General features: G+C 30.5%; 1 protein-coding gene across 1 annotated transcript; it reads right to left on the bottom strand.

The window, feature by feature from the left end:
* Nucleotides 1–5,544: 5,544 nt before the first annotated feature.
* LOC132727455 (uncharacterized) lies at nucleotides 5,545–9,787 on the bottom strand. The gene is made up of 2 exons (XM_060712982.1): nucleotides 9,657–9,787; nucleotides 5,545–7,657 (listed from the first exon to the last, which is right to left on the bottom strand). The coding sequence occupies exons 1-2, from the start codon at nucleotides 9,686–9,688 to the stop codon at nucleotides 5,545–5,547; spliced, it is 2,145 nt and encodes a 714-aa protein (XP_060568965.1). The 5' UTR covers nucleotides 9,689–9,787.
* Nucleotides 9,788–12,206: the final 2,419 nt, after the last annotated feature.

Raw genomic sequence — 12,206 nt, 5'->3', positions numbered from 1 at the left:
AAATGGAACTGGTCCTTAGTTTTGTTGTTTTTGCATATCACATATCGATCTCTTCAGCAAATATGCAGCTCGAATTGTATATGACCGCCGCTTCCCTCATTTGAAGCTTGCTTATTCTCAATAAATGTTTCCATAAGATTTGAATATTTAGCATCGTTTTACGAGCAGATTTCGTGAAAATTTTGAATTCTTAATTCGTGTTTGACATTTTTTCATATGCTGCATGTTAAGACATACCAGAACCTTAGATGGGAAAATATCACCAAGAATGCTGCATCCGACACAAACATGGTAAATATAGAGGATAGTCAGGAGAGTAGAGGTTTACATTTCGAGTTTTTCAAAAAGCTTATAATTTTATAAAATTGGACTGACTTACAGTAAAAATTGATTGTGCTAATAATAAGTGCATGTTTGTTTATTCACAATGTAAACTAATTGTAAGAGAAATTGCAATATAGCTTATACAATATAAAATTTACTTAGATCATCAATTGATGGAGACTATAAACGTTCATAAAAATTTGCTAATCAAGCCACATACAAAAGTTAACTTATAATTATGTATACTTTCTCCAAGGTAATATTTTCGTTGTGTATTCGTCTTTTATACGAAATAAAGACAAATCAATATAATTTCAAACAATGATTGTAATATAAATCCATGTTTCAAACTAGAACCAGATATGTTAAAATGCAAAAACTGACAACGATTAAAACTGCAATAGATAAATATGTAAAAATGTTTTGCCGTCGGCCTAAAAACCAAGCATTCATGTTTCATTAACCTTTTTAACAGTATGTCCGATGAAGTATCTAGTTTTAAATCAAGACGTTGAAAAGGGTTTCATATTAATTGTAATATTTCTCACTTCATGGTAAATATGTTAATCATAATAAGCTACTTTCGTTGTCAGTTTTCTTCCAATTAAAATTTATGATGTGTACATATATTTTTTGTATTAGTTCAGAGACTTAGAATAACATGATAATAAGACTTATTTTTATCTACAGGTTCAACTTTTTATCAAAAAGATATAGATATATATAATTACGACATTTATTCAATTTACTTTAAGCAGGAAGATTAAAAAACACCCATAAGTTTGTGAATGTTAAACAAATGAATTAAAAATCTAGAGTTTTTATAAGCTGTTACCTTTATTTGATAATTCAACCATCAATTTAAGCATCGAAATATTTTCCGTAAAGCAAAAAACTTAACTCAAAGTTAAGATTAGATACTTTTAATGAATATAAATATAATACAAATACAATTACCAGTCAAATTACTGAAAGGCACCCTCCATTTTTGAAGAAAAATGCTGATGTGCTTTTCATAAAAAGTAACAACAATAAAACAACAACAATAACAACAAACAACAACAACAACAACAGAAACACAAACAAGTGTTAAAGAAAAACGAACAAATGCGAATATATACCTGTTAAAACCATTCACAAGTTTATTGAAATATGAAACAGGAACTTGGGGATTTGGCGTATGATATTAAAAACAACAACATGGTTTAACTTCTTATAGTCACAATTATCTCCATTATAATGGACTAGTCTATAAGTTTACGTTAATTCCTACTTGCTATCTAATTTTGAAGGAAGGCAAACGACCAACATTCTTAATGAATATATACATCGTTTCATGATTTGATGCAGAATTAGATATATGTTTCAGAATCCTAAATATAAATTGACATACTTACATATAGAATCTCGAAAAAAAAAAGCATGTTACAATGAACAATAATATTTTAGATAAACATTTAAAACGCGGATCCCTCTCTTTAATCAGTATTTAATGAAATTTCAAAATGAAATAAGATCTATATATTTTTAATCTTTCTGTTTGCAGGCATCAAATTGTTAATGCATTTTGCTAGATTGCTTCGTTACGAAAGAAAAGAAAGCAGTCAAATGCTACCCCCTTCTAATTATTTCGAAACGTCTTAATTGAATAGGATCAACACATGATAATAAATACATGGGGACTGACCAATTTCTTCTGGGCATTACAACGAGACAAAATAAGTTAATAAAGTTATTGCTCGATTGCTCCCTTGAAATGTTATCGGAAGTAAACATTATAGAAACTGTTAAACACTTATGCTTAAGTTCATGTTTTGCTTTATATTACATTCATAATTTTCACTTTTTCGTTTGAAAATAATTTATTTATTGTGCTTTCGTTTACATTACATTTTACATAAAACGTCTTAATTACAGATGGTAACTTTTTATAGAACGATCTATTTATTTATTTAAATACAAATACATGTTATGTTAAGATAAAGGGTTATATTTTTTGATAATGCATTTTACACATTAATGTTATAGAGACTTACACTTAATTTTAATAAACATACACTACTTAAAACTATCCAGCTAGCTTACGGAACGTCGGTGGTTCTACTCACAGTGACTCAGGTGCCCGTTCGTGCCTGAAATAATGAACGGAAGGGCATCTGAAGTCTCCCTTCACCAGTAAAGCTTGAACGTCGCCATATGACATATACTGTGTCGGTGTGACTTAAAATCCAATTAAACAAACATACACTATGTATAAAAGTTTCTTATTTACATGATTATATACATGTATCTACATTACTATCAATCATACACCAACAGCAATAACATTAAATATGTATGACTCCATCATAATACTAGTAAAGTATAATTTACACACCAAAATAAAGTTAATAGTTCATAATGTAGTGATAGCTAAAAGTAAGTGGAGTCGGACTTCCTTTCCTTGCTGTAACCAATCACTCCCGAGTAATCGATATATATCCGCCATATTTTGAATATACATGTAAACAGCCATTTTCATCTTTTTTGTAGGTATTTATTGATATATATTTACTGGTAAATGTTTGTCTATGGTGTCTTATATGTATTTGTGTGTCACAGTGTGAGCAAAATGTGCAGCCTTACGGTACTCGAACCGGGGACCCTCGGAATATCGTACCGCGGCTCTACCGACTGAGCTATCCGGCCGCTTACACATCTTCTACCCTAAAAAGTGAACAGTTCTGAACCGTGACATACTCCCCTGCTATATTGAAATTCGTTCTCGAATTCATAGAGTTACAGAGCAATGTGAATTAAACTCTGAGCTATATTCATTCACGGTCCCCCGTTGGGCGCCAAATGTCACAGGGTGAGAAAAATGTGCAGCCTGACTGGGACTCGAACCTGGGACCCTCGGAATACCGTACCGCAGCTCTACCGACTGAGCTATCTGGCCGCTTACATATCTTCTCCCCTTAATAATGAACAGTTCTGAACCGTGACATATGTATTATATTTCCATTGATCTGAATTTGTGTTATATATTAATGATTACACTTGTGTTGAGATTAGAATATTACTTGTTATTTCTTTTTGATCATTATTCTTTAATAGCAATGGATATACATGTATACAATCATTTATAATCCATATGTGTAACGCATGATCAACACCACACTTGTGGACTTGTTTCTTATTATGTTATCGCTATTAGCGAAGAACCCCTCTTAAGGTATCTGTTCACACTTAGTAAAAATATGACACTGGTTATATTACCATGTTGATCATGTTGAGCATAATTGTTTATTATACAATAATTGTAATATCTATTTTAATATAAAAAATACAGATTTTATTAATATTGTTTTCCTCTCTTTTTTTTGTGTTTTATGTGCTATTTTAATACTGAGTTTTTACGTTTACTACTCTTTATTTTATTAAAATTGTAAAATAAATTTTAAGAACTCAATTGTCATATTGACCGACGATTATAAGTCAAAACTTAACTGGAAAAAGTCAGTAAATTATGCTTAATCTTTCAATATATAATATTGTTTATTCTTAAACGATGTACATGTACATTTGTATTTTTCTTCATCATTTTTTAAATTATCAATCAATTGAATAATTCATAAAATCTAATTTGTAACTTTGAATCTTTACTAAACACGAATATCAAATAAAATAAAAATATTAATAGCATAAAATGTTCCTTTTTCTCAATTATTGTACATATTTATTGTTTTTATCTTATATAGATAAAACGAAACATGCTATTGTTGTTGTTGGTTTTTTTTTCGAATTGTATGTTTATGTATAATAATAATCAATAAATTTGAGAGTTGATCTATGTTTATTAATTATTGTAACCAAACTAAGTGAAAAACATTCATTTTGGGAAAAAAAGCTGATTTATCTGTAAAATATTGTTATGTTCTGTAACGATATTAAACATCTACTCCAAAAACCCGGGAGAGACCCGGACAATTAAACGTGTGATATATTCGCCGGTCACTAGTAAAATCCCGGTCAAAAATAGACCGGGAGAGACCGGAAAATTACCGATAGCAGTACATCCCTCTATAAATAGATTTTCGGAATGTTTAGGTCGTCAACTCATCATTCTATTTTAACATACCATAATAACCCACTTTGTACTACGAAATGATAAATAAAAAAAACGAAGAGACGGAAAAGGTTATTTCATGCATTGCGAAATTCTCCAGTTCGCTATTTATTGTATATATCGAGACATTTTTTTAATCAAGCACCCTCATACAGATCGGAATGATCGGCTTTTATTATGACCGACTAAAAGGCTTGAGAAGTTGCTGTCGCCCTTTCTCATTCCATAAGGACCCTGCGCTTTGGCGCGGACGCCAATAAATTACAAACATTAACATGACTTTTCTACTAAAATATGTGAATGATAATATATGAATTTCATATTTCATTTCTTCTTTATTTTACAATATCTTTGCACAAATATGCAATGTTTATTTATTACAAATTGCGACGACAAAAATGGATCAATGTTATTGTTATACATTCAGAAATATTTAACTTCCCATTATATTTATATCATCGTACAATGGAGAAATATTTTTCCATAAATGGCAACTCCTGAATGAATGGAAAATTTGAACGGAACATAGAATCTTTACAAGAATAAAAAACATTTTTGAACAATTAAATGACGAAATCTTTCTTTGATCATACACATCTGTTCCCAAACTAGAAGATCTTATTGAAAACCTATAACCTCAAACTAATTTATTTCAACAAACAATTTTTCTTGGCACGTTGACATATTCGATAAAACTTAGACAATCAAACAGTTGCGTGTTTGCTAAGATTGTTAAGATTGTCCATTGAAAAATAGTTGATACATAATCCTTTTCATACAACCATAAGAAATGATTTTACATACAAGTATTACAATTAGATAGTAATTTCTATTTTGGTAAAATTTACGTTAAAGAAAATTTCATATCATGCTCTCAAAATTTTAAGTCTCCTTATGCATTACATAACAATCTAACTCCTGGTTCAATGCATACAAATAACCATTCACACCGCAAAAAGTCACATATTTTTATCACAGATAAAAAAACTGTAATATATCTTGCTGTTACATTTTCAAATTGTATGACAAGCTAGGCCTTTCTATAAAGGGACCACTTTGCATTCATATTCTCAGTTCGAATTCACGAAAAGTAAATATTTTCACATTTATTTTTAATGGAAGCCAGAGCCCAACACAGAGATTACAAGTCTACATATATGAAACTTTGCAGCATTATTTCTGCCTCGTATTTTCAGTGATAACAGATAGCACGTTAAAGCAGCATCCATTTTGTTTTCCTGCTCCATACACTGACCCAGGAGGTTTAGTGCTGTATCTTTATGTCCGAAATTTGGCTCCTCTACAATACATTTAGCAAGGTTGGAAATTGCCGCCTGTTTATCACGATTCCTTCTGAGATGAGAATAAGTCTTATACTGTAGAAAGTATAAATACGGCAGAGAATCGACCACAGCCAAATTCATCCAGTCATCATCTTCACTTCTAAAAGAGAGGTCTTGTTGTGTTGATCTGAACATTTCATGTTGGAGTTCATGAGGACAACAGTTAATTTCACATCGTAGAAACCTGACACAAGATGCAGTTATATTCTGTAGCAATGTATATTCATCCTCTGCTTCATAACATAACTTATCAAATGCCTTTTTACATTTTTTATATTTATAAACGTAGCAATGACATATTGGTTCAATCACATTGAGATCATAACTTTCTTCAATATTTTTCAAAATAAGTTCAGCCCTCTCAATTTCTCCTGTACAATAGAAAATTGATGCTAGTTTCACTTTACTCGATATTAGGTCAACGTTTAGACATAACGACATCAAAACGGTAGATTCTCGGCATAAACCAACTTGACTATGTATGTTCATTGAAGCTAGAGCGGAACCTAAATGCATGCTTATAAATTTAGCCAATGCACTACATGCTACTTTATTTTGCCCTTGATTCATATAATGAGTTAATGTCATAAGGTATTTATATAATGTCTGTAATAGAACTCTTATGTGACTGATTTTATTCGTAATTTTAAGGATAAGCAAGTGAAATGCATTGACATAAAGACCAATATGTGTTACGAGGTTGCCTGAAATCTCACAAGACATATCTTCAGGATCAAGCTCTACTAACCTCAAAAAAGTGTTTTGAATTCTGAAACCAAGTTGATCACATTCTATTTCAAGTAATGCACTTCCGTTACTGCTTATAATGTAGGAGAGTGTATCTATTATGATTCGTTTTGTTACTGGAGTAAAACCTCTCGCCATTAAATTGTTCTCTGGGATGATAAAATGTGGACAGTAATCATTTAGAACACAATTGTAAAGTATTGTCAGACAATAATTCAAACAGATAAGCAAGGTGTTTTCGTTCCAAGAATGGTTTTCTGTAATTGAAATACAGTGAAGCATAACCGTTTTGCACATAAAACTTGAAACGCTATCAGGGCATTGTGTATTTATAAATGATTTTAAAATTATTTTCATTAGAACATAGCATCTGATTTGTGTTATATTCAGATTAAACATTAAATATCGCTCGGCAAGGGAAGTGGATATTCTCCATTCAAGTTCTTCATTTTCACTGTCTTTGCCTCCAACTCCTACAACAAAAAACCCCGTATTTTTACAATATTGTTTCATATCAAATGTAGGCCACTGACCTTCACCTTGCTGAGCAATCCATTGTCTAGCCTGAAATGGCCACTGTTGACAATAAAGTGCAAGGACAATGTCATCACCATAGAAATCAGACGTTTCATCTCTTGATTGTGCTGGGCCATGTCTAACATGTTCAGGAATCTTCACGATATTTGCTATTGCATTACTTAATAGTACTCTTCCTATTCTATCTCTATACGAGTATTGATTAATGACATTGACTACTGGAAGTGGAACATCCTGTCTGAGTACCTGTAATAAGCAATATCCTGGTGATACAGTATCATCCTGTATCATTAACAGGTTTTCTACACCAGGTTCCCATTCACTCCAGTCTTGTATCACTCTGTACCTGGGAAGTGTGAAAAGAATATCCAGGTCAGAACTAAGTCCAAGGGTTGTAGTACCTTCTATTGTACTACCTAAGTTATACACATTTACATCTTCTTCATGTATTAATCGGTGTCCTATCGTAAGTATTGATTCATTCATTAGCCCTAGTCGTCTTCTTTTTATGACCATTCTTTCGTTCACTCCTATCTCATCAAGTACTTTAGACAGTCTGAGTGACACATTGTGAGTGTAATATGGCATTTCCGACATCCTGAAAATAAATAAGTATTATTATTTTCATCGTAAATACAAGTTTCAAAAACTAAAGAAAATGCATGTCTACAATTGACTTTGTAAATGTCAAGTCAAATTTTCTTCTGGAGATGTAATTTTTAGCGCAATATGAATAATTAAACAGTTTCTTAATTGTTAATGTTTTGTGTTTGTTTTTCTTCTAGGCCAATTTGAATTTTACTATGTTTATTGCCTTGAGGTTTAATCTGCAGCAAGATCAAAATTGAATTCGAAAGTCCTTATCTTATTCGACTTTTCTATCAATCGATATATAATAAATCAATCAAATCAATCGATATAAACTGCAAACTTGTAATTTTGTTATTTGATAGAAATGGTACTGCAGACGTTCAAGAGATAATTGTCGTTCAAAGGTAGTTTCATTATCACAGTTAACATTAAAGACATTAAGGAACAAAAATCATATTAATTTCTGGGAAATTTTTGAATAAAAAAGGTTTTGATTTTCCCAAAATGTATAGATTTTTTATATGAATAATACCTTGAGAAATTTTTGGTTACTTTACTTCACTTAAATAGGCATTAAAAGTCTCCTGATAATTCACATCAAGGGTGATTTTTAAAGTTTTGGTTTAGGTATTTTCTGTTTTTTTCTTGATTGAAATTCACAAACCCTTACCCGAATTTGACACTTACTATTTCATTCGTTCCTTTTATGTAATATGTTTTAAAAGAATAAATAATTTTTAAAAAGAAAATGATTGACATGGATATTTGTTATAAAGATAATGAAAATATTACCTGCAAAAAATGATATAAACTTAAACCGTGACTTGTAAACGAGTGGCAGATATTTTGGATATTTTGGATATTTATTTAAGTAAGAATAAAATAAATACACTCTTTCAATCAGAACAGAACAAAACCTCTGTCATAGTTATTCAAATGTCACAACAAAGGAGAGAGGGAAAATCAGAGAATATTCTGTTCACGGTTTATCGACGCAGTATCTTAACATAGTGAGATAACATGTCCCTATAGAGCGCAGAATAGTGTTTGATGGAGGATCACTCATCATAAAACAACCTCCTGTTGATTGTCCATAAGAAAATTACTATCCAGCTTCCCTGGCATTATTTTTGTTCACCAAAGAGAAATTATTTTATGATAATTTTACTTGACTAGTCAAGACTGCAGACTTTGGAATAACATAGTTTGGTTTACAATGAAACTTTTGTATACAGTTAAACAATTGTAATAATTCTTCAACATCAAAGTAAAACATGGACCGGTAAATGTTATTTTATAGAGAAGAACGACCATGGTTATGTACTAGAAACTTACTTTACTTTATATTTACTTAAACAATTATTTCAATACAGAAACTGTAAAATTATTCCACTTGAGGAAATAACTTTTTTTCTTAAATATTATTACCTGTTGGAGAATTTTCTGTCAAAGTATTACAAAGATTCAGTGATGAGAGAAATCACAAGATACACATTGTAGTCTCTAGTTCAATGTTTAAGATAATTAATGTCATACCACATCAACTCAACTAATTTAAATCAATCATCAAGTACATTCCTTCTTTTATTCATTTTATTTGAAACAAGAAAATTAATTTATTTTATTTTTTATCTTTGTCCTAATATTTTGTTAAAGTAAAAAGCCTATTGTGTGTCTATTTTGCATGAACTAGGTCAAAGATTAAGTAAGTTAAAAGATAAAATATATTAGGCAAATTAGAAAAATTGGTGATTTTCCAATTTACGAAATTATTTGCTTAAGAACCGCACATTTACGACTAATTTCAATTGGAAAACTAACCATTTAAATGTTTAACGATTTTTTATATCCTTCATCACTCCTTTTGAGCTGTTTAAATCGTTCTCTTTGTTTCTAATTAGTACTTAACTATTACTCATTCGTTTAAACATAGAATACTTATCGCTAATTAATTAAGAATGAAATAAGATATAAATACATGAAAAACAATAAATCAAAATAAATACCTGTTACTTAAGCAACTTGAAAACTTGAACATAAATTGAAATAGAAACTTGGGGATTTCCAACTGTTGATAAAACTACGTAACTAGCAAACAGAACACCTCCACGATTAATAATGATAATCAGTCAACCGTAATATGAATTGTCAATATCCGGAGATTGACGTAAAAGGCCGAAGATTTGCGATTATGTTCCACATATTTACTTCCTTTTATTATACCTGAAAAAACAACTTGTGTTTTATAAATATTTTTATAGGCTAAATTGCCAATAGAATTTAAGTAGCGTTGTGTAAACTTTAATAGAACAAAATTAAAATTAAAAAAATATGAAACTAATTAATTATGTGGTTTTTTTTTATATTATTAAGTAATTAAGCATTTTCGTAGTCACATTAATTTTATATGATTGATCATCATCAGATGCTATGTTTATAACTGGGAAGGCGTAGGTTTATAATAATGGCATGTTCCTTTTTTTTACACAATGTTCCTGATATGTAAATAAGTGTCATCCCTACAGATATGTCCTGGTAATAGAACAACAGAGCAATTGCTGTCCTAGAATGCTGAACTGATATTTCATTACTATAGAAGTGGTAATAACTTCACCAATTCAGACAAAAACAATCTGAAAAAATAGGTGATCCCTCAGAGGCAAATAACAATATCAATGGAAATTGCAGTCTCAGGTTGAATTATATGTGAAAATGCATCACTCCTCACACACCCCTTACATCGGCTAAGCGGTATTCAATTTTCAACACTTAATAATCCCGATGGACCAGAAAAATATAACACTAGATGGAACTACAGGGCAACTTTTATAGCTGTAACACAGCACTTAACACCTACCGTTGTGAAATATGAAAATTTGGAAAACAGATGCTCCCGCCAAAGCAACGAAAACAACAATATTAATTGATAATTACAGACTCTGTTTGATTGGGACTGATCACGAGATATAATCTTAAAGTGTATCATGTCACACACCCTGTTACACCTAGAAAAATATCACTTTGTCATATTCATTTTCATTCAAACTCAAACTCTAAAATCACTCACCTAAATGAACAAGTGGTTAAAATATTGACCGGCTGAGGGAAACACTCGGATACCTTCAGTAAAGTGTCACTAGGCAATGCAACATATGAATGAACAACATTATGATCTAGTTAATGGGCTGGCTGTATTTAAGTTTTGCACGATAATGGAATTTCAGCCAGGGATCATAATTATAGCTTTACGAAACAAGTGAGCACAAATATGATTTGATAAAAGATTGGTAAACTTTTAAATATATTAAACCATTGTTATTTTTTATAACATTTTAGACATTTTCTATTATTTTATGACAGATGCTGAAATCTCTTATACATGTATAATATTTCTGAAATCTATATTTCACTAGTGAGAATAAAGTATCAAAACAGTTGTTCAATTCATATAAATGTATATTTATTCATTTATAAACCACATAACATATCAACGTTGTTTAAACATTATATCACATACTAGTTGAACAATTATAATTTATAAGTATGTCATTAACATTTTATTCACACAATAGCAAAAAACATTTTGTAACTGATAGGTTATATTTTGAGTTTGATAAAGAAAAATACATGTATCTATAGATATTTTGGCGACAGTAGACGTTCTTGTGGACTATATCTAATCGTGATAGGAATCAGAGCACATGAATATTTTATAATAAATGTCACAAGATTTTTTATTATACCCTTATTCAAAATCTACATGACAAGAGAAAATATGTCTTCATCTCAATAACTAAAAATAGGTGTAAAGGACAGGGATTCCAGCACATGTTCACTGTTTGTGAGTCTATAAACACACATAATGGCAACTTGATGAGCAGACAAGGCCAATTTGTAAGAAAAAATAACCTAATATGAAAATGACAGGTATTTAGCAATAAAGCTGCATGCCTCCAGATAAGAATATACAAAGTATGTAAGGAAATCAGCATTCTCTATAACAGGTCTAGTTAAGTTGGTCCTTTCTTAAAAATAAACTGCCAGTTTTTTTTAACGACACTATACACTCATATTGTGGTATCCAGTAGTGTGTGGAGTTTAAAACATATCTAATTTGTGTGAAGTCGAATGTTGATTTTATATTTACAAAAGATGTAGCAATTTTCAGTAAATTAAAACATCAAATTTAAGCATAATATTTCTTTCTTTAAAAAACAATTTAAAGAGTTTCTGGAAAATAGCATGAATCCGCAGGCATGCTGCTTTAAGCTAAATAATACAAAATATATTTGTACTAGTACATGATTGGGAATGTATATAACACCATATCGTTCTCTCCAGCAAATTCATTACAAAACCGGACCGAGGAAGTGGCGGCGAGGTACCTAAAATTTAGTTTAATGGCAATAAAATCACAATTTTACTCAACTTCGACTTCTTAGTGTGACTTTTGTAGCCGAAATATATATATTAGTGCTTGAAAATACATAGAAATAATTATTGTGCTAGCTTTTCACTATGTAACTCGGTAAGTCCCTATGAAGAATTAAAACATA

This window comes from Ruditapes philippinarum, unplaced genomic scaffold, assembly GCF_026571515.1.
Source record: "Ruditapes philippinarum isolate M1 unplaced genomic scaffold, ASM2657151v2 ctg1053_1_1_1_1, whole genome shotgun sequence".
Lineage (NCBI taxonomy): Eukaryota > Metazoa > Mollusca > Bivalvia > Venerida > Veneridae > Ruditapes > Ruditapes philippinarum.
Note: the sequence above shows the minus strand (reverse complement) of the source record. Positions and strands in the feature narration are given on the sequence as shown.